The 27939-nt window shown below is 41.6% G+C and overlaps 1 protein-coding gene and 1 long non-coding RNA gene across 3 annotated transcripts in view; one reads left to right on the forward strand and one right to left on the reverse strand.

Moving 5' to 3' along the window:
- Window positions 1–3802: 3802 nt before the first annotated feature.
- Window positions 3803–27939, forward strand: part of LOC114566864 (uncharacterized) — a 55227-nt gene continuing 31090 nt past the window's right edge. For both annotated transcript variants that reach the window (XM_028595680.1, XM_028595682.1), the window contains exon 1: window positions 3803–4016. In XM_028595680.1, coding sequence (XP_028451481.1) covers window positions 3924–4016 — 93 coding nt within the window. In that variant the 5' untranslated portion in view covers window positions 3803–3923. The remainder of the gene's footprint in view (window positions 4017–27939) is intronic.
- LOC114566879 (uncharacterized) lies at window positions 5575–6787 on the reverse strand. Its single transcript, XR_003694107.1, has 3 exons — window positions 6569–6787; window positions 5933–6147; window positions 5575–5830 (listed from the first exon to the last, which is right to left on the reverse strand). It is a non-coding gene; the product is annotated as an uncharacterized LOC114566879 (long non-coding RNA).

The raw sequence follows: 27939 nt of genomic DNA on the forward strand, positions 1-27939 counted from the left end.
TCTCTGTGCTATGATGCTTTCTAAATCCTGATTGAAAGTCATCAAATAAACTATTGCTATGTAGAAAATCACATAACTGATTAGCAACCACCTTCTCAAGGATCTTGGAGAGAAAGGGAAGGTTAGATATAGGTCTATAGTTTGCTAAGACCTCAGGATCGAGGGTGGGTTTTTTTCAGAAGAGGTTTTATCACAGCTACTTTAAATGACTGCGGTACATAACCTGTTAATAAGGACATATTGATCATATCTAGTAATGAAGTGTATACCACGGGTAACGCTTCTTTAAGTAGCCTCGTTGGGATGGGGTCTAAGAGACAGGTAGATGGCTTTGCTGAGGATATCTTTAATATTAATTGTTGAAGGTCTATAGGATAAAAGCAGTCTAAGTATATGTCGAGACTAGTCGTTATTTCTAGCGACTCTGCGTTTAAAGGTGAACCGTTAGAGGTTGAAGGCAAAAGGTGATGAATTTTATCTCTAATTGTTGTAATTTTATCATTAAAGAAGTTCATGAAGTCATCACTACTCAGAGCTAGAGGAATAGATGGCTCAGTAGAGCTGTGACTATCTGTCAGCCTGGCTACAGTGCTGAAAAGAAACCTTGGGTTGTTCTTGTTTTCTTCTATTAGTGATGAGTAATAGTCTGATCTGGCCTTTCTTAGGGCCTTCCTATAGGTTTTCAGACTTTCTTGCCAATCGAAACGGGATTCTTCCACTTTGGTGGAACGCCACTTACATTCGAGGTTTCGCGAGATTTGTTTTAATTTGCGGGTTTGGGAGTTATACCAAGGTGCTAATTTCCTTTGCTTCATCATCTTCTTTTTCAGGGGAGCAACAGAGTCTAAGGTCGTCCGTGAGGCAAGTCGTAGCACCGCTCTACAAATGTATCAATTTGAGAGGGACTGAGGTTAACATAGAGGTCCTCGGTTATGTTAAGGCATGACATAGAGTCGAATGCTGTTGGAATATCTTCTTTAAATTTAGCTATAGCACTGTCAGATAGGCATCTGGTGTAGAAGCTTTTATCTAATTTAATATAGTCAGGTAGTAAGAATTCGAAAGTGATTAAAGAATGATCTGACAATACCGAATTCATGGAAATATTATTAAATCCTCAATTTCAATACCATATGCCAGCACAAGGTCGAGGGTGTGGTTGAAACAGTGCGTCGCCTTGTGCACACTCTGACTGAAACCGATTGAATCCAGTAATGAGTTGAAAGCAGTACTAAGGCTATCATTGTCAACATCCACATGGATATTAAAATCACCTACAATAAGTACTTGGTCTGATTTAAGGACTAAACATGATAAAAACTCTGAGAATTCAGATAAAAATTCAGAATACGGACCTGGAGCCCTGTAAATAACAACAAATATAATTGGCTGTAATGTTTTCCATTTTGGATGTTGAAGATTAAGAACAAGACTTTCAAAGGAGTTATAATTTAATTTAGGTTTAGGAGTAATTAACAGGCTTGCATCAAAGATGGCTGCAACTCCCCCTCCTCGGCCTGAGCCTCTAGGAATTTGAGTATTAATATGACTGGGAGGAGTGGCTTCATTTAGACTGACATGGGTCTTCATGGCCCAGCCAGGTTTCAGTAAGACAAAATAAATCAATGTTGTTATCTGATATCAACTCGTTAACCAATAATGCTTTAGAAGACAGAGATCTAATATTTAATAGTCCACATCTAATTTTCTTATTTTGTTCTATCGTTGCAGTCGTTTTAATTCCAATTAGGTTGTTAAGTATAGTGCATCTTTTGTTTACCTTTGATTTAACCGATCTGAGTCGGGGAACAGACACCGTGCTTATTAGACTATGAGTGGGTGACTGCTCCAACGGAAGCACAGGGGGCGTATTGCACTGCACCCCTGATTACTAATATCAAACTTGGGTTGTCATGGTTTATGTCTGATAAACTCGGTCAGATTTTTGATATGAGAGCGGCTCCGTCCCAGGTGGGATGAATGCCGTCTCTCTCCATCAGACCAGGCTTTCCCCAGAACGCCCCCCAGTTATTCACATAGCCCACATCGTTAGCTGGGCACCACCCCGACAACCAGCGGTGGAAGGATGACGTACGGCTGTACATTTCATCATTGGTCAGGTTTGGCAGGGGTCCAGAGAAAACTACTGAGTCCGACATAGTCTTTGCGTATGCACAAAGTGACTCAACATTCAATTTAGTGATCTCTGATTTACGACCATTACCCCCTACGTGAAGTATGATCTTACTGTATTTACGCTTCTTTTTGGCCAGCAGCTCTAGATGGGTTTCTATATCGCCCGCTCTGGCCCCGGGGACACATATGACCGTAGGTACTTTAGCCGCTGGGGCCGCCGGCTTCACATATCGCAGTATAGAGCTCCCAATAACCAGAATTGGCTTCTCAGCGGGTGTATCACTGAGTAGGGAGAACCTGTTAGAGAGGCGAAGACGCTCCGGTTTAGAGCGACCGTCATCATGTGCACTCCCTGGTCTAGATCTAACGCTACGCTTCCCTCGGACAGTCACCCACTCGCCCGGCTGCTCGGGATTTGACGGGGGACAGCTAGCAGAAGCTAAAGCAGCTAGAGAAGCTACAGTATGGTGGTCCGCATTAACCACATGGTGCTGGCTAGCTACGGAAGCATACGATTCTGATTCCACGGTGCGGAGCCGTGACTCAAATTCACTAAGCCTTGCCTCCAGAGCAGCGAATATACTACATTTATTACATGTATCGTTATCACTAAAGGAGGCAGAGGAATAGCTAAACATTTGACACACAGAGCAAGAAAGAGCAGGAGAGGGAGAGGAATAAGCCATTGCTAGTGGCTAAGCTAAAGTAGCTAACAGCGTTTTAACAATTGTAAATTCAGCGAGTCAGTCACTGTAAGTGAAGCTAAGTATAAGTGATTGAGTAAAACAGTTGTAATTCAAATGCAATCCAGGCAAATAGCCGCTAATTTAGCCAGTAAAGCAGAGTTCAATAAGTTTTTGCCGGAGCAGCAAACTAGCGTTTAACACGGGAACACCGGAAGTGACACAATACGCTCACCTTACACGTCAGCACGTCCTTGGCCTTCCGATATGAGCCAGTCATCGTCATGGTCCCTGAAGTCTCTTTCTCTCCTGATTCTTCCGTTAGCGTAGTCCTCCTGCAGGGCCAGCAGGGCCATCACGCAGCATTACGCACGGGGGTCACCGCAGGATTTATAGGTTTACAACAATTACGATTGTTAACACCTTGCCAAAATCACAGCATCAACTAGTGGTATCCCCCACCCTGCTAGGGTATTTGATGATATCCTGTACTCCATGCAGTCGGGCCATCTCCTCCGTAGCGGACAATGTGACGGCTAGACAGCGCCGATTAAATATTAAGAACATTTTTTTATTTAAGATTTGAGTTGGATTTTACAAGGTGTTTACGGAACAATCAACAAAATAAAATAAATAAATAAAAATAATCTTCATGATAACGTGGATGACATGGAGTGAAAAAAGGTGCTGAGGTATCAATACTAGAAAATATTCAGAGTAATCGTTATTCCCATATTTACTTCCTGCAGTCTGACTTCAGTTCTCCACCTCACCATCTGCGTCACCACTTCATATTTTGTCTCCATAATGTGCGTACGCCGGGGTCAGAGTCTGCGTGGAGGACCGGACATTCTCCCGTCAAGTTTGTTTTTTATAAATAACAACCTTTGCGTGGGAAGTGGCGTACGCACATTTTCAGCCCCGTTTTGAGCGTACGCCACGTTTATAAATGAGACCCCAGGGGTTTGAAGATAAACTGGTTGGTCATTTTTTTTTACATCTTTTATATTTATTTCACAGCCTCAGAGCGACCAAATGAAACGGAGCTTTGAATAAAATGACAGATTTCTCTGGGTTTGAACTTTCTTGGAAACATTTGGGAGAATGGAAGGAGACAACTCAACTACACCGATCGTAGGGGAAAACGCTCACGCCACGCAGCCAGTCTGTCGCCGGCCTAACGTGGGATATCCAGAGGTCAGTAAACCAACAGAGAGCTAAACATTAGAGAGACAAAAGTGGGTAAATAAAAACAACAAGACGACAAAAAACACAAAATATAGAAGAGAGAAGACAACACAAACTAAAAAAACATTTATTAACAATTAAAATATGCAAATAAAAAAGCATAAATTCAGTAAAATAAAAAGTTTAGTTAAAGCAATAGTATGTAACTTTTCCCTCTTCGGTCCCCCTAAAGATTGTCTCATTGGAACTACAGCTCGCACGCGTCTGTAGTTCCAATGAGACAACCTGTAGGGGGACCGAAGAGGGAAAAGTTACATAGTATTGCTTTAAAAAACTTTTTATAAAAACAGGTGATTAAAAAGTGATTTAAAAGAGTTCATTGATTCTGCGAACCTCATCTCCTCATGGTGATTCTGGGCCAAAATCACATGTAGGCACTTAACCCTTACATACATTAGGTATGCAGATCTTTTAAAAGACATGTTGAGATGAAGAATACGCAACCCAGTCTCACGTCAGTTCGTGAAATGGTCACGTTATTTAATCTATTGATTTGTGTACAAGAACACGTTTTTTTCGTTATTTTTTTATGGTGTTTTGCTCACTGTCAAGCCTGAGGGGGACATCACTGTCTGCATTTCTGATGAACACTTCAAATAAATTATTACTGTCATCTCTGAGCTCTCGTCTCTGTGAAAATAATTATAAATGGGGTTAAAGGCTTTTTTTTTTTGCAGTCATTATTTTCAATTGAGAGGATTTTCCAATGATACTTGACAGTTTTTAAAATAATCAAATGAAAAAGGTGATAGTATAGTTATTATACGTAGCTAGTGTACTTTGAATACAGTCCTGATATTAAAACCATTGAAACATACGCTGGGTTGAATCTTTGCATCCGTCTTGTCTGTTGACAGCGAGTGATGATCTCCCAGTTGCATGGACCTGTCCGGGCCTGGTTTTATGATTCTCACTGATCCACAAGAGTTTTCCGTTTTTTCCAGGTTCTGTGAGAAAGAAAATGCATTCTTAGGCCGGCTGCACACTGGCTGCGTGGCGTGAGCGTGGCGTTTCTGTTGCGTGTCGGCTGCGTGGCATTTTCTATGTCTTTACACACCAGAAACATGTCTGACACGGCGCCGCTGCTGCTGCTGCTAGCCTTGCCTGCACACGTGGATGTTTCCCATTGATTTTGCCTGGAAACGCTTCCAACACGCTTGCGTGTCGCGTGAAAAATAGGCAGTTCGGTCGGTTCTATTTCCAGCATGCACGTGTTTTCGGCGGGGCTCGAGCCGAGCCTGAGACGTGCGTGTCACGCAGGCAGCGTGCACGCTCTAACCTGTTAACATGGGAGCCCAAATCAAAAGGGACACGCCACGCAGCTGACACGCTCACACCACGCAGGCAGTGTGCAGGAGCCCTTAAAGTCAAAGTAGCCAACATTTTTTGAAGTATATTCACAATGTTATTGGTATAGTTATTCCAGGTAATGGAAAATACAATATTATGAGTAACATTCTGTAATTGTTTGAATTTATTAATGTGAAAAACAACATAGAAACCTGTTTCCGGGATTCATCAGGTGGCCGCAGGTAAACATGCAGTGTAAGGGCAGCTTGGTGTTTCTTCATGTATATCAACACGTTATAGAACACTTTCCCCCGGGGGGCCAGTTAACCACCGGAACGCAACACTTATTAGTGAGAACGTCGGCTGGAGTAACTTGACGTGGCACCGTGTCACTTCAGACACTTCCCTCCACACATCTCCACAGGTATCAATATGTAGAACTGCAAAATTATCTGACATTTTGGATTTGTGATCTGCAAAAAAAGTGCACAAATTGAGTGATTAGAAAAGGGATGGATCAATATTCCTTTTGCATGTTTACTGAACATTGCAAAAGTCTTTGCATGACATCTTACCTACACAGATCCAGTGTGGCAGCTGCACCTCCTCCATCTTGCCAGCTGTGACTGTGATGTCCAGTAGGGGTCCTGCTGGCATGTAAGCTGTGGCTGAAAGCCTCACCCTGTGCTCGTCCCATGAGCAGAACTGGAATCTGAAGCTGAGCTTTTCTTCACAAACCCAGCGCAGGGCAGACACGCTGCATTCAAAGTGACCTGCGTCACACTGGAAGCTAAGGAGTGAAATGGAAGACAAATCTTAGTTTGGATTTACTACACGCTGAAATACTGACTTGTCCTATGATGATGATGAATGAAGTCGCTGCAGCTTTTCTACAAAAAGTGTGAGACACTTTGAAACAATTTTCGTGGTATTATGGAACAGTAAGCCAGGGAAAAGAAACTATAATTACTTATAGATACACACAAGTAATATCCAATTAGTTTCAGTCAGTACAAATTATTTAAATGTTACACATATATTTTAATAGCCTCAAAGTAAAGCTGCCCATAAATTGGCTTTGACAGAAATAGAAATGTCCCTCAGATTTTAACGCAACCCTTTATAAGTGAGCTCCTTGAGGCTGAGCTTTGGTTTAAGTCCACCAAAGACATGGTAACATTACAAACGATTGACGAAATTAGTATTTTTACCTATATGTTTGAACCTTATCCACTGTGTTGACTACAGGTTTAAGTTCAGTCCACTCAATGCAGTCCTGTTTCAGAAGACAATATATTTTGACAATCAGTGGAGTTTTTTAAGGCGCTGACACACCAACCCGATTATCGGTCGTCGGACAGTCTGGCGAGGTCAGTGACTCGAGTCTGTTCAGTGTTTTCCTTGCCGTCGTTAGTCGGAAGAGCCGTCGGCCTTCATTTTGAAGTGGGCAATCGGACTCAATGACCAATCTGATTGGAGTGCTAGCCCTTGACAAGCGAATCAGTGCTTTTTCCACAAGAAGAAGCCTGAGAGCTGACAACGCCAGTATCTTCTTATTACTAGCCATCGTATTTTCTTCTGTTCAGCGAGTAATGACAACAAGGATCCTTCTTGACTACTACCAACACTCTGTGATGAAAACAATGACTGACGATAGCGTGCTCTGTGTCATTTTTTGGGGCGACAATACAGATTAGCGCCGCCTGCTGTTATGGAGACGTATTACGTCTTGCGCACACGCAGAACGTACGCTCAAGTCGGCATCGCTTTGGTGTGTTCAGAGGAACTTTTTTGACCAACTCGGGGAGAATGATCAGTCCGACTGGCTTTTCTGCCGACGGTCGGCCTTCGGGTTGGTGTGTCAGCGCTTTTAAAGACGTTAAAAATGTCTGAACGTATGTTGATAAAAAAACACATTTATATTAAAATATATAAACAAAAAACTTACCTCATCACTGACAAAAGGTTCAAGCATCAACTTTCCAGAAGGCCCTTTGACAGTGATAAATGAAGTACATTAAATTACTGAGTAAAACATATAGTGTAGGCGGGAAATTTTAGTTGATCGCCATAGGGCGCCCGCGTGAAACTGACGTGACATCATTTTTAATGAGACACTCGCTGGATCATTTCAGCAAGCAAACAGAGGTACTTCTGCACTTTGTCAATTGTACAGCGTAGCTTTGTGTGTAGCCATTTGAAAAAAAGAATCTGAGTCGAGTGAATTACATTATTTTTTTTTGAAATTTGAATATTCTCTTTTTGGAAAAAAAAGTTGCATTGCATGCAGCCTCAATGCAGGCTGAAATCAGGATTAAGCTGCTGTCTTTATGTTTGGGGAGCGTGCCTATGTTCCTACATTTCCTTTTTCATGAATTTGTCTCAGATTTTATCCCTCTAACCCCTAACCCTAAAACATATTGTGGGAGGATAGGGCTTAAATTGAAGGAAAATGTAGGAACACAAGACCTAATTTTGAAAATGTCCTAGAAATGTCGGAGCATAGGGCCTAATTTTCAGTGAAAAAAAAATTCTTAGATATGTGGGAACAGGGCTGTGGGACCATTGGGCTATGGGAACAAAGGGCTGAACCCTATTTCTGCTAGCCGCTGGCTAATTAATGCAGCGCTATGTCGTCCAAGAACTGAGAAATGTTGAGTTAAAGCGAGCAGTCCGATGTTTGTAGAGGTTGATATGGTTCTAGTGTAGCAGCCTGGTGTTGTTGTCAGGCGATTTGATAAAAGGTAAAGATAGTATGGCCGTGCATAATGCCAATGCTCTAGTGAAGAACTGGCTGGCTGACCATTCATTTACAAACACTACGTTGTGTCCGATAGTGGCTTTCTCTCTTTCTCTGTAAAATAAAGCTGCTTTCAAGTGCGGTCGGAAATGTTGTGTGTTGACCTACCAGCTGCTGGTTTTTGCTTCTTGGTCACTGATTCTGGGTCAGATGCAAGTTTGCTCATTTAAATTATTTAAATTAAATTCTTAAACTATTTTTAAATAATTTTTTACTTAAAAGAGCTGTAGAGGAAGACACCCATCAAGTTGGCTGGTGTGTGTGGCTTTGGCAATCAATTATGTATTTGTTTTTCATATTTGTTTGATCACTTTGTAAAGCGTTTTTACTCAAAAATTCCTAATTTCATTGCCTGTGAATTAATGTTAAATAACCAAGCATTGGGGAAATAACAGATATCAATTCACACCATTAATGGTACCTTTTTTTTCCCTGGCGCTGTTTATTCAGTTCCTCCACAAAGGGGCTCAGCAGTTTCTGGACTGCGGCATCATTTATTGGTGTCTTCTTCGTTATTCTATCTATTTCAGCGATGGACTCTATCCCATAGTTTTGGACAATTAAAACAGAGATAGATCTTCTGGACTTGTCAGTTTTTACTTTTAGAGGGATTTTGTCCAGATTGAGCAGCATCTCAGCAAATTGTTGCTCGATCAGCTGCTCCAGCATGGAGCTCAGGGCTCTTTTCCACTTTTTCTCTAAAAGCTTTGATGACATCTGTAACACAAAGAGAAAATTGAACAAAAAAAGTTTTGAACAGCTACAAACCAGAGAAAGAGAAAACCCTCAAACGTCCCACTGACGGGTCTACCAGATAAAATATATAATTTATTTATTTCTACCTCAAAGAGAACTTCTGTATCACATCAACTTGAGAGGAAAGTAAAAAACATTTTAAACAGATGTAAGCATTACTATAACAAAGACGTCCCTGCAGCTACCTTCTTTATTAAGGTTTCTAAACATTTGGCTCGTTCCACGGACCAATCTCGCTCCACTGTCTTTGGTTCGAGCTTCACGTGTCCAACAGGATCCATCTGAACAAACCACAAGATTAAAACACCATTAGAAAGAATTCATCTTGTTCATTTTCAATTATTACATAATTGTCAATTTTTTTACGTAATCGGGGTTCCTTTGTCTAAAAAGGGGTATGACTGTTGATGGTAATTGTTTATTTTGTTTAGATATGCCAAATTGTAATTATATAAGTAATTACTGGGCAGACTGTCAAGCTTAAGCTATGCTAGTGGAGGTGAGCACGGCATAAAATGACGTCACCACGGCTGTCATTTCCAGTGTGAAGGCTCCGCAAGTTGTCGCAGCGCTTGGTCTGAATTTTTGTAACTCGGCATGCGCTGTGGCCCTATTATACTACTTTTCAGCATCATACTGTATTTGTACTTTTTGGGTCTACTAGAATAGGTTTACATGCTTTACAAAACCGTGAGTCCAAACAGCAAAATATTATCATCACCAGAGAGATAAGAGTCTGCCGAACGTTTGGAGAGGGAGAAACACATTGTATTGGCTTGTGTTTTTCATATTTGTTTTGATCACTTTGTAAATCATTTTCACCAAAAAATTCTAATTTAATTCACTGTAAATTAAGTGGCATGGGTGGCAGTGAAGGTCAGGGGCCTCGACGGACCAGACCCGGGCAGCAGACGCTGGCTCTGGGGACGTGGAACGTCACCTCTCTGTGGGGGAAGGAGCCGGAACTGGTGCGGGAGGTGGAGCGCTACCGGTTAGATCTGGTGGGGCTTACCTCTACGCACAGTCTCGGTTCTGGAACCGTACTCCTGGATAGGGGTTGGACTCTTTTCTTCTCCGGTGTTGCCCAGGGTGTGAGGCGCCGGGCGTTTCTACCCTCACCTATGGTCATGAAGGCTGGGTCATGACCGAAAGAACGAGATCCAGGGTACAAGCAGCCGAAATGGGTTTCCTCAGGAGGGTGGCTGGCGTCTCCCTTAGAGATAGGGTGAGAAGCTCAGTCATCCGTGAGGAGCTCGGAGTAGAGCCGCTGCTCCTTCGCGTCGAAAGGAGCCAGTTGAGGTGGTTCGGGCGTCTGGTAAGGATGCCCCCTGGGCGCCTCCCTAGGGAGGTGTTCCAGGCACGTCCAGCTGGGAGGAGGCCTCGGGGAAGACCCAGGACTAGGTGGAGGGAGGTCCAGCTGGGAGGAGGCCTCGGGGAAGACCCAGGACTAGGTGGAGGGAGGTCCAGCTGGGAGGAGGCCTCGGGGAAGACCCAGGACTAGGTGGAGGGATTATATCTCCAACCTGGCCTGGGAACGCCTCGGGATCCCCCAGTAGGAGCTGGTTAATGTTGCTCGGGAAAGGGAAGTTTGGGGTCCCCTGCTGGAGCTGCTCCCCCCGCGACCAGACACCGGATAAGCGGACGAAGATGGATGGATGGATGGATGGATGTAAATTAAGTTAAAGTGCTCATATTAAAGTGTTAAAGTGCTCATATTATTACTTTGGGCTTTTTCACTTTGTAAACCTATAAAATGCACAAAGAAAGATATAGAACACAATAAAGGAAAGGGGGAAAGCCAAAATGCATAATATGAGCACTTTAAAGAATTAAACATGGGGGAAATAATTCACATTGTTAAGTTGTATTAACTCACGTTTTTTTTCCTGGCATGGTTTCTTAAGTTCCTCCACAAAGCGCAGCTCGCTGAAAAGGTATAGATCCAACTGACCGAGAGTATTGATCAGAAGTGAGCAGGCTTTATTTCCCTTTCTTCGCACTGTGTCGATCAGGTCTCGGGCATTGTCTGCTCTGGTTTTTGTTGTGACTGACTGCATTTCCTCATCATTTATAACACCATCCTCAAGGAGTTTACCTAGAAGCTTGTTTAGATTAGCATCAGACACTCCTTCTACAAACTTTCTCCGACCTAACAACAGGCTGTATGGGTAGCTGTCCTCTGCTGGGAAATTCCTCTGTTGAATGGCACCACTTAGACCTGAAAGATAATCAATGAAAATATTTTTGTCAGTTATTTTTTTTTATCAGCAAGCAAAAGGGAAACATTTATATTTGATATATAATGGTGCCCCATAGTTTTGTATGAATCTGTTAATATAATCTTAGTTCTCTCTTTGTGTAGATGGAGACCTTATTTTACAATCAGTCTGAGTAGTCTGGATAGATGACATACTGAATTAATTCTCCATCCCACATTCTGAAATCAACTTTGCATCCAACACATCCAGTACGCCTCTTTCCATTTTCAACCCTCTATTTCCCAATCAAGTTGTTACCCTGATTACCTCCGCCCGCCCAACCACCAGCCCCCTTGACCCTGTCCCTTCTCACCTTCTCCAGTCTATTGCTCCTGGCCTTCTTCCTTTCCTCACCCATCTCATTAACATTCTATTCAATTCAATTTAATTCAATTTTATTAATAGTATCAAATCATAACAAGAGTTATCTCGAGACACTTTACAGATAGAGTAGGTCCAGACCACACTCTATAATTTACAAAGCCCCAACAATTCCAACAATTCCAGTAATTCCCTCAAGAGCAAGCAGTGCGACAGTGGCGAGGAAAAACTCCCTCTTGGGAAGAAACCTGGAACAGACCCAGGCTCTTGGTAGGCGGTGTCTGACGGTGCCGGTTGGGGGGGGTGATGAACAGTGGCGATAATAGTCACAATAAAGATAATGGAACAGTGACTTCAAATGGTAGTCGTAGTAGTTCATGTCATATCAGAGCGCTGCAGGGCATTACAGGATGTAGCGCGGCCCAGCAGAGCATGGATGGATGTAGCAGGAAGCAGCAGGGTTCAGCAGGATGTAGCATGACATGGTCGGGCTAGAACTCTCCCCTGCCGGATCGGGCTGTACTGGCCTGCCTCCCTCTACTTTTGTTATATTATTAATCTGACGACTATGAAGAGAAGCAGGTGGCCAGGCTAGGCGGACGCTGCAATTCCTCACTCCCCAACTATAAGCTTTATCAAATAGGAGAGTTTTAAGTTCATTCTTAAATGCGGTGACGGTTTCTGTCCCCCGAACCCAGATCGGGAGCTGGTTCCATAGGAGAGGAGCCTGATAACTGAAGGCTCTTGCTCCCATTCTACTTTTAGAGACTCTAGGAACCACAAGTGACTCTGCATTCTGGGAGCGCAGTGCTCTAGTGGGACAATAAGGTATTAGGAGCTCTTCTAGATATGATGGTGCTTGACCATTTAGAGCTTTGTAGGTCAGGAGAAGGATTTTAAATTCAATCCTGGATTTTACAGGAAGCCAGTGCAGAGAAGCTAATACAGAAGAAATATGATCTCTTTTCTTAGTTCATCTCCTTGCCAACTGGCTGTTTTCCCGACGCCCTCAAAGAAGCAAGAGTGACCCCTCTCCTCAAAAAACCCACACTAAACCCAGGTGTTTGGTGTTTTAAGCCCCCAAACACCTGGGTTCCAGGCAGGTTTGGGTTAAGGTTAGCTGCCTGGAAGGCGATGTTGGAGGCTTAAAACACCATCAAGCCTCAACCCATCTAAGGTGAAGAGCTACAAAACTGTCTCCCATCCTCCATTTCTTTACAAAACTCTTGAGCGTGCTATTTTCAATCAACTCTCTTCTTCCACCAGAACAACCTTCTTGATCCCCACCAGTCTGGTTTCAAGGCTGGCCAGTCAACTGAAACTGGTCTCCTTGCTGTCACTGAGCAGCTACACATCGCTAAAGCAGCCTCTCTCTCCTCTGTCTTCATCCTTGTGGACCTTTCTGCTGCCTTGGACACAGTGAACCACCAGATCCTCATCTCGACACTTCAGGATCTGGGGGTCTCAGGCTCTGTGCACTCATTGCTCAGATCTTATCCCGGTAACTTGGAGAGGATATGTGAAGGACTGGAATGCAATCAACAATAAAGAAACGTCCCCCGTTTTCACCTGGTAATAAGATCTGGGGCCCTATCTTGCACCCAGCACAGCGCAGTGCAAAGCCTGACGCAAGTGTTTTTGCTAGTTTAATACCAACCAGTGCCCACGTTGTGTAAATAGCAAATGCACTTGCTCCCATCTTTGCGCCCATGGGCGTGCTGGTCTTACAGGGAGGTGTGTTCAGGTGCATTCTGGGCGTGCTGGTCTTACAGGGAGGTGTGTTCAGGTGCATTCTGGGCGTGCTGGTCTTACAGGGAGGTGTGTTCAGGTGCATTCTGGGAGTATTGCTATCTTGAGGCAGCGGGAAGTGATCGCGCCATTGACCAACAAAAACCTGGTCTAAAGTCAATAACGCAGCATTTCATTGTTATTTTAACAGAGCATTAGTAAGATGCTCCTAGGCTCGTGCACAGCACGCACACACTATGCTTGTTACACACACAGGGACACACAACAGCACACACACACACACACATGCAGAAGATTAAAAAAATCAAAATATTACGGTGTGAAATATTATTGATATGATCTGCTTGCACACTTTCACTTTACGCACAAGCAGACCAGTTCTTCTCCTCTTCTCCTTCCTGCTCAACAAATCCTCCATCATAACAGCAATGCCCCAAGGTCCGAACGCGCCTGGCTTTTAAAGGGAATGGGAGATGATCTCTGATTGGTTGATTGCATGTTATGCCCAAAACACACCTATGATTAATGAAGACACTAAGAACAACCCTTTAGAACCATGTACATTTTTTCCATCGTTAGCTCTAAGTAGGATTGTTTCCACCTGTCAGTAGGGTCGGTCATCAAATGCGTCCTGAGTGACCACTTATGATCGGATCTCACTTTCCCACTCTATATGCAAACAAACGCATACATCATTTCCGTTTAATACGGAGAGTATTGATCACAAGTGAGCAGGCTTGATGTCCCTTTCTTCGCACCATGTCGATCAAGTCTCGTGCTTTGTCTGCTCTGGTTTTTGTTTTGGCTGACTGCATTTCCTCATCATTTATAACACCACCCTCAAGGAGTTTATCCAGAAGCTGGTTTAGATTAGCATCAGACACTCCTTCTACAAAATCTGTCCGAAATTTCGCAAGCCTTATCTCTGCTGAGTCACTTTCCTCTGCTGGGTCATTCTGTGGTATTGACCCACTTGAATCTGGAAGATAACCAGTGAAAAGATTTTTGTCAGTTTGTGTTATCATCAGCAACCAAAAGGGAGACGTTTAAATTTGATATCTGATGGTGCCCCCTAGTTTTGTATGAATCTGTTACTACAATATTAGTTCTCTGTTTACGTAGATGGAGCCCTTATTTTGTCAGACTTTGTACCTCAACTTCAGCTCTCTGTGTGTCGCCGTTATAAAAATCCCTTCGCTAGGCAGCACAGAAGACTAGCCTCCCGCCAACCTGCTGAAAGGTGATGGTTTAACAACAGACCAACAACAGAAGATGGAATCACTGTTCCAGCGATGGAGAGATGTCTTTGCAGTAGGTGATGATGACTTTGGGCAGACCAGTGCAGTCCTCCATTCAATTCCCACAGACTCTGCACCACCTAGCAGGGAGCGCTACAGGCCAGTTTCACTAAGCCTCTACCCCGAATTGAGGGGACTTCCACAAAACCTGTTAGACAGTGATGTTATAAAGGAAAGCTCCAGCCCTTGGTCAGTGCAAACTGTCCTTGTGAAAAGGAAGGAGGGATCATTTCGGGGATCATCTTCCGCTCTTTCCGTTCTCATGGGAAACAACTAACTTCAAGCTAGCGAGCTACACGCTGAAAAAGTCAAGTTTTAAAGAAATTGTTTAATGATTGTAAAGATTTACTAAGAATATGTTTCGGTCAAGCCCCAAAGCCCCAAAAAAAAATCTTTAAAAAAAAAAAAATAAACTCATATCAACTCTTCAAACCTTTTTCTTCCTGTCCTTTCTTTAGTTTCTCCACAAAGGGGCGCAGCAGGTTCTGGACATTAGGGTCATTCCTTGGTATCTTCTTCACTATTTCAGAGATGGACCCTTCTGTCCCGTAGTGCTGGATGATTAAATCAGGGATTTCTTCTCTGGCCTTGCCATCCTTCACTCCTTGAGGGATTTCGTCCAGATTGAGCAGCATTTTCCTGAATTCTTCCTCAGTCAGCTCCTCCAGGATGGAGCTCAGGACGGTTTTCCAATTTGTCTCGAATGACATCTGCAACACACAAAGAGACGGATGAACAAAACGTTTTGGACATTAAAATCAGAAGCCTAGCAAAGAGGAAACCCTCAAACATCACACTCTGCTTTACCAGACAATATCTATTTATCATAGCCTATATAAATGTATTTATTTTTCCACTTTAAAAGAGAACTTCTGTAGCTTATTTATTTTTACTAGTGCATTGTGCAGCGTGTGCATGTCCGGAACGGGCCGATTGTTTGGTTCCCACTTCGTTTATTTCACAACTTTATCTTAACTAGCTGTTTAATCAGGCGCGGCTCGGCTGCAGCTCAGGGATTTGGCGTGTCACACCCAGGTAGCGATCGTGTGGCCCTGGCACTGCATGTTACCGGATGTAGCCTATTTGCCCTTTAAAAGGTATTTCAACAAGTAAAAAGTCGTGGGGTGGCTAAAATCTGTCAGATAGCCTACAAGCCTGTCATTTTGAGACAGAAACAACCTTTCAAACCATAGTGTTTTGGCTGTAAGCAGTCCAACAAAGTGCTGCCGCGAGGGACTATAAACACTAAAGGCTGATTTATGCTTCTGCATTGAATCAACGGTGTACCCCCGCAGACCCCTCTGCGTCGCCGCAAACCCCCCTCCGAGCCCTCCGCTGTAGCTCGACATGCACCTCCAAAAATGTGTAACTTTGCATCGAGGAGACACAGACCACAAGGACTGTGATTGGTCGACTGGTCCTGTGTGTTGATAGTGGGTGTTTCCAGCAGCCTACTGTGGGGAGTAGCAACATGCTAGTTCACTGACATCAGCTCTGCTAATAAACTCCTAAAGACTTATTTTGGTTCCAATGACGGGGTTATCTGTTTGTAAAGTGTCTATATGTCAGTAACGTTTTGAAATTAGCATTTAGCCAGCAAGCATTACTTTGTGGGCAGTTGTGCTAAAGTTTGCTTGCTAACATAAACTGACTGGCAGAAACCTCCCAAATAACCTCAGACTTATCGCCCCTTAGCGTTGTGGTGGTGAAATGCACCGCGATGCAAAGCAACCCCGACGCAGAACTCTGAAAGGATCACAATGCTAGAGGTGTTGAAATTAATCAAATAATCGATGGATTGCATCGCGGACACCTTTTCAGAAAAAGTGGTGCCTGGTATTTACAACGACACCAAAGCCCAGATGATCGCTTCCATGAGCAAGGCAACAGAAATTGCCATAACGTGTGATTCCTGGACTTCGGTGGCAACCGAATCATTCGCTACCGTGACATCACATTATATAAATGAGGACTGGCAGATGGTGTCCCATGTACTGCAGACAAGAGCCCTCTACGAATCCCACACAGGTGCGCATCTGGCGGAGCTGTTGTCCAAAGTTTTGGAAGAATGGCAGATTACCGACAAAGATGTAGTGCTTGTGTCAGACAATGCCTCAAACATGGTCGTCGCAGCACAAGTTGGGAAATTTCTGCATGTAAGATGTTTCGCACATACACTCAATCTCGCATCCCAGCGGGCTCTCAAAGTGGCCTCGCTCACCAGGCTTCTCGGGAGAATCCAACGCATCGCAACATTCTTCCATCGCAGCTCTGCAGCGAGCCACCAACTGAAGGTAAATCAGCAATGCCTGGGCTTGAAAAAGCAAAAGTTGCTTAATGATGTTGTGACACGATGGAACAGTTTGTACGATATGGTCAAGAGATTCCTAAAACAGCAACCTGCGATTTGTGCCACGTTGCTATCTCCAGAAGTACACAAGGTAGAGGCAGATCTCTGCACCTTAAATGAAATCGACGTGTCAAACGTTGAGGACACCGTCAACACCTTAAAAAAGGCCTCATCGCTGCCTGTCAGTTTCATTTCGCTACATGTACGTGTATGTGATAAATAAAGTACCTTTACCCCTATGCCATGGCTGAGGAGGAAATGAACAAATGCCACAAAGCCTCACCCCTGCCTCTGACTGAGGACCCCTTGAACTGGTGGCAAGTACAAAAGGTCATATTTCCCCTCCTCGCTCCACTGGCAAAGCGATACCTGTGTAGCCCTGCCACAAGTGTATTTGCAGAGCGTGTTTTCTCCACTGCAGGAGATGTGGTCACTGCAAAAAGATCCACTCTCAAATCAGAGCACGTAGATCAACTGGTTTTCTTGCACAAAAACCTAGTGGTCCCCAAACGTGACTGTTTGTTATGTTTTGCACATTCAGGAAGTGCCATGTGCTCAGTGCTGTATAGTTTTATGTATCCTTTTTATTTAGTATTGGAGCACTGCAGAATGTTTTGTTTTTGAAGATTGAAAAGCTGTGAAGATGTTCATAATATAAGTAGTGTATACAATTGTGAATATAATGGTCAATGTCTTTGTTTCCACGTTGATAATACAATGTAACACCATAGATGGGCTAGGCCTAAAATATATTTGTTTGCATTTTGCAATTTATTACTATGGTGGTATTTGTTTACAATTTGAAACAGTATGTAGGATAGGCCTATAATGGTTATTTCTGTTCACAATTTTATTATGTGAAGCCAAAGTTTCTGTTGATTTATTTAGAAATGTATCCTTAATTCTGTTTACAATTTAATGTAGGCCTAACAACATTTTGGTCCCCAAACAAACATAGCGGTCCCCAAACGTGACTAATGTTTGGTATGTTTTGCATATTCAGGAGGTGCCATGTGCTCAGTGCTGTATAGTTTTATGTATCCAATTTATTTAGTATTCGAGCACTGTAGAATGTTTTGTTTTTGAACCTGTGAAGTGTGTGTGTGTGTGTGTGTGTTCAGACTTTGTTAAATAAAAATGATTGTTTATATCTTACTACTATTTTTGGATGAAAACATAACCCTATTAAGTAATATAGAAAACTGTATTATGTTGAGCTATACAGTATCTTAATGCATTCTGTCAGGTCAAATATCCTATATGGCTTTAATAGAAAAATGTATGACGCATCGTGATGCATCGAGATATGACATGACATGATAATCGAATCGAACACCTCTACATGACGCCGTAGGAGTGACGGCGTAGCTACAGCGTGGAGTTGACGCAGAAGCATAAAACAGCCTTAAGAGATGCATAAACACACTGTGACACGCTCAAAATTGTATTGCAATGATTTATTCCTCCACACGTAAAATACTACTAGTACTGCAGTTACCAAATATAACGTTACTTTGTGAGTCGATGAAATTAGTGCATTAGTGCGGCGGTCAACAGAAAGTGTTCACTCCCAGATTCACCCCCTCTCAAAGCCCAAAAAACCAACAGGTGAACAGGTGAAGCAAACAAACATGCTATCACTTCGCTCAAACCAGAACACGCCTACCACCTACAATATAAGTGCACAATATAATAATCAATAGATAATATAAATGAGACCATAAACAACATACAATATGTGTCTCCTACACATAGGTAGAAGCTGCGATCACTTTTTGGCAAGTGGAAGAGGACTGGATTGATTATAAACTAGGTCACAGGTCACTGCCACAGACAGCAATCACTTTTATTTGCACAACACCGGTTTTATTGTAGGCGGGTAGTTAGTCCTCTTCTAGCAACATGTGGCGACTGTGACGAACCTTATTATTATTATTATTATTATTATTATTATTATTATTATTATTATTATTATTATTATCAGCCTCCTCATGGACAGATAAACAGCTTGTAATTCATATCAGTCACCACTGAAATCAGAACATAAACAGACAGAAGATGCTGCTAATCTCCTCTCAGACTCTTCATCTTTTTCCTTGTTTGAATCACACATTTAGATAGATATATAGAGAGATTCATTTTTCCAAAGACACTAGCAACAAAGTCAATGAATGAATACTCACTTTGTTCTTTTCTTCACCCACCGTTCTTTGAAAGTAGATAAGAGGAAGTGAAATGGGCTCTCAGGGGAACAAAAACACTTTGTCTAAACTTGTTTGTGGCAGAAACCAACTTTAATCACGTTTTATAGCCTGCTCTCCACTCTGCTAAAATATATGTGGATATTTCATCATCACATCGATTTTCTTCCAACTCTGACTGTTAATCCTTTATAACATCCTGTTTCATACACTCAGAGTCCCCCCCCCTCCAGTGACAATGGTACAGCCCACAAACAAAGCCATACTTTCACTTTCATGCTGTGTGGACAAAGTTAAAACTACAGTATGTGTTGTATTCAGATCTTTTACCTAAGTTAATGCAAAGATACTGTAACATACTCAGCTACAAGTACAAGTTATACATTACGAGTTTGTTAAGTAGCCTAAAGTAGAAATAGTTGCAATAAAATGTATTAAAGTTATTTCTATGCATAACGGCCCCTTGTGCAGACTCCAAAAGGAGCCAAATTTTTTTTAAATATATATTTAATTATTGGATTAGTATTATTACTGAGGAGTTAGTGTAGGAATGAACAACTAGTTTTCAAAATTTCAATCGCTGTCTGCCGTTTTGTTCATCTTTTATAAGAAATGTGTTCAATTTTAAGTTTATAAAGATTTTCTTCTTATGTTTAGTTGTTTCTGTCCTCCACATAATCTCTTTAAAGAGTCAGTAGTCAGCTGTAGCTGTCAGCTTTATCAGTGGAGGAGAGTAACTAAGTACATTTACATTTTAAGGCCCTGACACACCAAGCCGATAATCAGCCGTCGGACAGTCTGTCGAGGTCGGTGACTCGAGTCTGTTCGGTGTGTTCTGTGCCAGTGTCGTCAGTCTGGGGGGCCGTCGGCCTGCATTTGGGCCGACCTGACTTGTTGAAAGGGGAAGGCGGGCAGTCAGACTCAATGACCAATCTGATTGGTGGAGAGCTAACCTGGAAATGACGAGCAGGATGAGTGTTACTAGAGTCTCTCAAAATCTGACGAAAATCTTTCAAACTGACCTTTGTCGATCTGAAATGAAGACAGATTCAGCAATTGCACGGCCTATTTCTCTCTTTAAAGGTTTTCAAAAACACATTTTGGTGAACTATCTTTGTAAAATATGATATTGTATTCCGAATGACCAAATTACCATTATGGTAAACAAACAAAAAGACTTGGTTCACACAACCAAGTATTTTCAATTTTCTGCTTCTTTATATTTCTCCTTGAAAAATGTAATCAACAAATTACTCAAGATGTATTATTAAGATACAACTTTATTGATCAGATTGAGCAGAATATCTAGTAAAAAATAAACTTCTCAAGTTGCAACATTAAAGTGATAAACACATTGAATACAAACATTTTCTTTTCTCTTAATTTCAAGACGTCAGAACTTGGAGATTCTCTAATTACAGTGAAAATCTCCAATTTATCTTTCTTTGCTGAATTCATCATGCTTCTATAGTTAACAGTTACGTAGTAGACTTCTACCCCTAACCAATCTCTGAAGAGGAGCACTGCATGTGTGCCAGAGATGTTCACAAGTCATTTTTATATGATAACACAAAACATTTGTACATCAATCAGCACTGACCTTTTTAACATTTTTAATGTAGACAGGCTTCTTTTTTGCACCCGTACTTCCAACACCACAAAAAAACTGACCAAACTGATTAAAACATAATTACAACAGAAAACATTATGATATTGAAATCACGACACCGCCTAGAGTTTGTAAAAAGAGTGTCTGATGCTGAATCTCAACCAGCTTCTGGATGAACTCCTTGATGGTAGAGTTATAAATGATGGTGAAATGCAGTCAGTCAGAACAAAGCCCGAGAAGTAGACAAGGGTGCAAAGAAAGGGAAATTGTCATGATTATGAGTTTTCTGTTAGTTTTATTGTGTTTATTTGTTCTGGTTCCTTGTTTCGCTTCTCATGTTTTCTGTCTTCTGTGTTTTCTTTCATGCATTGTTTCTTTTATTTTGTTGGGGGACCTGTTCCCCCATGTTATGGCTGAATCCTAATTCTCTGTCCTACCCCTTCCCCTTAGTTTTGCATGTTCACGTGAGCGTAAGGGCTATCCCAATTCTCGTTTTGATCCCAAAAGTGGTGTCTCATTTCATAGGGGTATGTTTTCACCCCTAGCCTTTACCACTCGGTTTCAAGGGACAAGGGCTAGGGGTAAGACAAAGGAGTAGGGGAAGGGGAAAGGGTAAGACAGAGAAATGGGATTCAGCCTATGTCTTGTTTACTGTCATTTCTCGTCCCTGTGTCAAGTTTCTGTTTAGTTGGTTTAATGTTTTCTGTTGGTTTTCCATTTCCTGTTTTATTTTGTAGTCTCTCTGTTCTCTTATGTGTTGTCTTGATTACTTCCTGTCTTTCACCTGGTTCCCAGCCCTTGTGTCACCCTTGTTATCCCTCGTTTACTTGTGTATTTAGTCTCTGTGCTTTTGTGTCTGTTGTTGCTTTATTGTCATCTGTCGAGAGTTCATTCCATTGTAAGCTATATTTTCATGTTCTTGGATTTTTCCGTGTTCCTTGTTTTTTTTTCTTGTATTTAGACTTTACCAGCTTGCATGTTTTGTAAGTTCTCTTTGTGTCATCATTAAATTATTTTATTTATAACTGCTGCTCTCGCATTTCTGCACTCTGGTCCAAGCCAGTTTTACCGACAGAAATACAGCCAGGTTGATCCACTGCTTTCCCCAGAGCTGAAATTAATCTGAAGCTAAAGCAAGAAACTGTGGAGTGTGATGATAAATCTCTAAAATAACTGATTAACTATTGTCATCAATTTATATCTTGCAAGTATGTTTTACTAAAGCGCATGCAAGCTTTAAATAAGTTGCACGTGCACTTTATGCCTACCAAACACTGGAAGACTTTCAACAGACTTTGAAAAGACTACAGTCTGACACCATCTCACATCTAAAGACAATCATCTCCCATCTAACGTTAAAGACTGTCATCATATGTAAAGACTGGGGATCTTGCAGGGTCACACACTACAAGACTACAACTAGATTTGTTGATGTAACCAAGCTACTGCTAGCATTAGCTGGTAACTATATGAGAAAGTCTGCAGATGTTCTGTTCTGCCGTACATGCAGATGAATGTCTCCTGTACCCGGAGGTATGTGTTTATTCGCCAGTAAAACTCCCGTTGGATTACATGCTTCAGAAGGGTTGAAAATTGGCAACTTTAGAGTTTAAAGCTATAACAGTTGGCATCACAATCTGTAAAAAAAAAAAGAAGCTGCCCACAGCTGAATGTGTTTGTTACTTTCAAGGAGCACAATAGTTCACAAATGTGATAAAATAGCTAGATGATAGATTACACAAATAATACACAAACAGACTTCTACCCCTAACCAATCTCTGAAGAGGAGCACTGCATGTGTGCCAGAGATGTTCACAAGTCATTTTTTGGAAGTCCAAGTCGAGTCTCAAGTCTTTGGCCAGCGTGTTACCTGTGACAATATCTGCTAAATGTAACGTCTCTTTCACATTATCCAGTGACTGACCTGTCTGGGTGTGTTTGGAGTTGCCTGATGAAGTTCCACGTTGTTCATCCGGCATTATTTATCTTGGTGCCACACACCTTGCATGTAGCTGTTCTCTTACTGCCATTGTTTACCAAGTTATTGAAAGCAAAACTAATGACAAAAGGCAAAACTCTGGGAGGACTTGGTGTCGCCATCGTCAATGCAGTTATGTGAGTGCACACATTATAGCAAAGGGCAGGGGACATGCAGCTCGTCATACGTTTCCCCACTGGGTATGCGGCAATAAAAGAAAATAGAAAATACATGAATGAATTTAGATTTAGAAATCAATAATTGCATGAAAACAGGTTGTTGACGAGTCTCGAAGCTCGAGTCAAGTCTGAAGTCTTTTGGGTGAGTCGCAAGTCAAGTCTGAAGTCAGCTGTTGATGCGACTCGAGTCCCCATCTTTGGTGTGCCTGCTTGATAACTTGCGCGTGCATAAAAAAAACATCCATGTCACCTCCAGGGCTCCGTTCATCTGACATCACTTCCTTTACATAAAAAGGTTTACAGTTTATAAAATGTTTTGTTATAGCTCCACATTACAAGATGCAACATCAATATGATGCTTAGATGTTAATGACTCAGTAATAATAATTAAATACTATAATAAAAAATGTACACTTTTAAATGATTGATTATTTATTTTGCTACTAAAACTTTAATTGAGATCAAATTTTTTATGGAGTTTTAGTTTTAGTATTTTTTCTAAAGTTATGAATACTTCTTCCACCACAGAATGAGGCTGAACAGCTGACTGTGTCAGTGTAGGGAAGCTGCTTTACCTCGCTGACTAACACCAAACAATATTTATTACTGTATGTGTTCACACAACATGAAACTGAAAGTACTCGCTCTGCTCTCGAGCTGTGGGCGGGAAATAAAGGGCTAAAGCATTGTTCAATAGGGGGGGACTGTGAGTTGGAAACTGGATGTTTTCATTTTGAGGATTAACAAAGAAAATTTTTTTATATTTGACATTTCCAAATACATTTAAGCATTTATTCTAGATAACTAGAGCGGCAGGCAGGTTGGTGAAACATGATTAAAGTTGGTATCTTCCACTACCTGCACAAAAAAGTATTTACCTGTATTTACTTCCTCCACTGAGAACACCTCCAACTGCCGACAAACCTCAAACAAAAAAGGACAAAGTGAGTATTAATTAAACACTTTACTATTAATTTTCTCCTGAAATAATGTATGCTTAGACCACATTAAGAAATGGTCTGAACCCCATGTGACCAGATTGTTTTAGCCGTGTGGACTCAAATCTGCCTCCTCAACTGTAAGCAGAAGTACGGACTCATTCACTGGCTTTGTCCACGATGTCTGAGGTATAACTTTTGGTTGATGTATTTTCTCTTTTTAAACATTTAGTACTTTGAAAGTATTTGGCCTGTCACAGAAACCACTGACAGTGAGACGTGTGTTTTCGGAGGTTGTTTTTGGGAGGATATTATCTTTCTGTCGCTGATGTGTCAGTGATTTTTTATCTGACACCCGGCTATCTGGAGCATTGTGCCCTGCAGGCAGCCGTGGAATTGCTTCAACTTCATTTAAGTACATTTCATTGATAATGTGTCTCTCTTGCTGTCAAAAGAAAAGTGCAGCGGTAGAAACATGGCATGCTGGGGTCATGTTGAGGCGTGTTTTGTGTGTGTGATGTTCTCTAGGCCTTTATAGGTCTTAATATAATTTTAAGACTGTTGCTTCACCTTTCGCAAGACTCCTTTGTTCCGCAGCCAACTATGAACATTGTCAATACCCGATGCGAGTTGAGTGCAAATTTGAGTTGCACATGCGTCACTTTGCGACAGTGACGCAGCGACATCTACATGCTTGTACCAGGTGTTAGAGCTTCACAAAGGACGACTTGTGAAGCTTGTTCAACTTATACAGATATAACGTTTTTGATAATAATCTTTGAATAATATTTACATAATTAAAGACATTACTTTATTAGCAGCATATGAGAACATTGTATATTTGCAACTAATTAAAAATGTTATTTTCCAGACAAGTACAGTGTTGTTTCGGTAAAAAGAGAAGCTGGAGGACGCGGGCATCGATCCCGCTACCTCTCGTTGTGTCCCGTCAACTTCGCTAAATTAACCGCAAAGTAAGCCCAAAGTAAGCCCATATCAGCCAATCACATTTCTCCGCTGTGACTTACTTTTGACCAATCACGTTCTTCCCCTTGGTGTTATGCCAGCATGTGCAACTCACATCTGCACTCGACTCATATCGGGTAGTGACAAACATGCTTACATTGTGACCCACAGAACTCAATTTATATTCTATATATTTTATTTTATTTTAATATACTATATATTTTCTTTGATGTATGAGGTAACCTGCCTAGTGATGGACTGATTTTGGGTTTTCCACTGCCCTGGGTTCGATTACAATCTGCGGCCCTTTGCTGCATGTCATATCCCCCTCTCTCACCCCTTACCTGTTTTTAGCTGTCCTGTCAAATAATGGCCACATAAAAAAGAGAAATGGTTATATTTCATTTTATTGTATTATTAATTGTAATGACTATTTCAAATTGTCTACATTTTGGGTATAATTTAAATACACTTCAATGCCTTCAAGGTTTGTACAGAAGACTTTTCATTACATTGTTCTTGGATGAATATAGATTACTTCACTTTAGAATTCGTCCATGACAAATGACCATTACTTTTCTACTTACTGCCAGCATGTCCTCCTGGTCTCCTTTCCATCACATGGAATAGCTGACATGAGGAATCTTGCATGTTTAGCTTTGCAGCAAACCACTTGGGTTGTCTGTCGGCCGACCACATCAGGGTTCCAACAAACCGATCCCATCTAGTGTACAGATACGTAGATACCGCATCTGGCTTGGGAAATGTCTCGGCTGCTGCCATCTTGGGACATCTGACGTGTTCTGACCATAAAGAAACATAGAAAAAGGCGTTTGTGCTGCTTTGGGTTGTTCATGAGACATAAATGCCAAAACTAAACAACATGGAATAACATTTTACAGATGAAAAAGGTGTTTAACATTTTTTTACTGTTATAAACGTGTTGATTTTAATATCACAAAAGGTAACGTTAATCCTTCTAACATAAAGTTAGGTGATGCTGAATTAAGCTTATGCAAGCGTGTGTCGGGTAAAGTATTTTTTTATTTCAGAAATCAGTAATATCAGTAAGATGCTGAAAATTATGTTTGTCGTGTGTGTTATTGAAGTGGCAGCTCCTGGGCTGATCTGCCGTTCCTCAAGTGAAAATAACTAAGAGGAATTCTATCTAATTGTGTTTAATCTTGTGTTTTTTTTCAGATGGATCCTGTTGGAGCCGTGAAGCCCAAAAAGAAGACAGAGAAGCAAGATGTGTCGCTGAAAACAGCCGAATCCTCCAAAACCTCCAAGGTAGCAGCAGAGACAACTCTGTTCTACTGATGCTAACATCTGTTTAAAATGTTTGATTTTCCTCTCAAATCAGTGGTTTGTTTGTTGGGTTGCACTTTACTTGAAGGTATCTACATAAGATTGACATGACACTGTCATGAACATGTGTCATAAATAGAATAGAATGCCTAACAAAAAAAAAGGGGTGTGGGGGGGTTTGGGGGGTAAGGTGCACAGTTGAGACACTATACACATATGGAAAAATAAGTATGGTTTTATATACAGTGTGATTTGCAGTGTGGGTTATTGCACATTATTTGAATATTGCCCAATATATATAGGATATTGGATATATATATTGGATAATGAGAGTAATGATATTGCACAGTATTCCAGTTTATAAACAAGTCATAAACGTTTATGACATAACGCTTCTGCAAGTGTCAGTTTATGTCATGACAAGTTACCACTGTCAATCTGTCTTTTATTCAGACTCCAAGTGCTGCTGTCCAGACTGGGACGATAAAAATAATGGGAATTAAAGAGTCCAATAAGACGAACACTCACCTGGTGGTGGAGTTCAACGGCCAGATGCAGACGGTTTATGTGACAACTCGTCTTCTGGCAAACACATTTGGCCTCAAAGTGGACGATGATTTTGAAGGAAAACTCTACTCTAAAATGCCGCTCACAGCAAAAGCAACACTACAAGGAAATAAAATCACAGACATTACTAACTTGGGTAAGAAATCAATATAGATTATTTTCCCCACATTTAATTATTTAACATGAAATCACAGTGAATGAAATTAGGATCTTTGAGAAATATCACTCTTTACAAAGTGATAAAAACAAATATTACAAACAAATACATAATTAATTGCCAGCCACAAACTAGCCAACTTGATAGGTTTCTTCCAGTCCAGTTCTCTTAACTTATTAAAATGTTTTGTTTTTTTTCAAAGACGATTAGCCAGAATCTCTCTATAGAGAAAAAGCACCAGAGAAAAATGACAGAATCATTTTCAATTTGTGTGGGTTTAACTTTTTTAAACTGTTGTTTTCAGAGACGAGCGAATGTGCGAGTACGTCAGGATCAGTAGCCGAGAAACAAAAACCTGACGCTGGTAGGCATCTCACACACACACACACACACACACACACACACACACACACACACACACACACACACACACACACACACACACACACGTATATTAAATGTATTCTGTCAAATCATAATAGACTTACTGTATCTAGTCATTCCAACAGCTTGATGTCCACTAATGTAGAGGAGGTGGCTGATGGTCACTCCCCTTCTGAACTTGTATCTGTAGCCACTCTTAGTGATGATCTGACTGAGGGGGGGGTTTAGTAGAACAGCAGCAGGGACGGAGCATCTCCTTGGTCTATGCCACACTTTATCTTAACTTTTGCAATTGGCTTTGAGTTGTCGTCTAGAGTCGTCTTCCACAGCCTCATTGAGTTCTTGATTAAGACTCTTTGTGTCCCGTTGATGTTACACAGCTCCAAGCATTCCAGTATCCATGAGTGCAGCATCAAATCGTAGCCTTTCTCGTAGTCGATCTAGTCAGTGCACTAGTCAGGTTGTTCTTACAGTCTCAGCTCTGTCGACCAGTAGCTGGTGTTTGGCTCCCCAGGGGTCTTTCTGGGCTCGGCCTGAGTGTTGAGCCATGTGGTGGCCTCTAGCTCACCTGGTAGAGCGTGCTCCCTATGTAGGCCCGGGTTCGAATCTGACCCGAGGCCCTTTGCTGCGTGTCATCCCCCCTTCTTTCTCTCCCCCATTTCCTGTCTCTCCTCAGCTGTTCTAAATAAAAGGAAAAAGCCCTAAAAATATCTTTTAAAAACAAAACACAAATTGGCCTCTTTTAGTGCTTCCTGTATGCAGG

Source organism: Perca flavescens, chromosome 13 (assembly GCF_004354835.1).
Source record: "Perca flavescens isolate YP-PL-M2 chromosome 13, PFLA_1.0, whole genome shotgun sequence".
In the NCBI taxonomy this organism is placed as follows: Eukaryota; Metazoa; Chordata; class Actinopteri; order Perciformes; family Percidae; genus Perca; species Perca flavescens.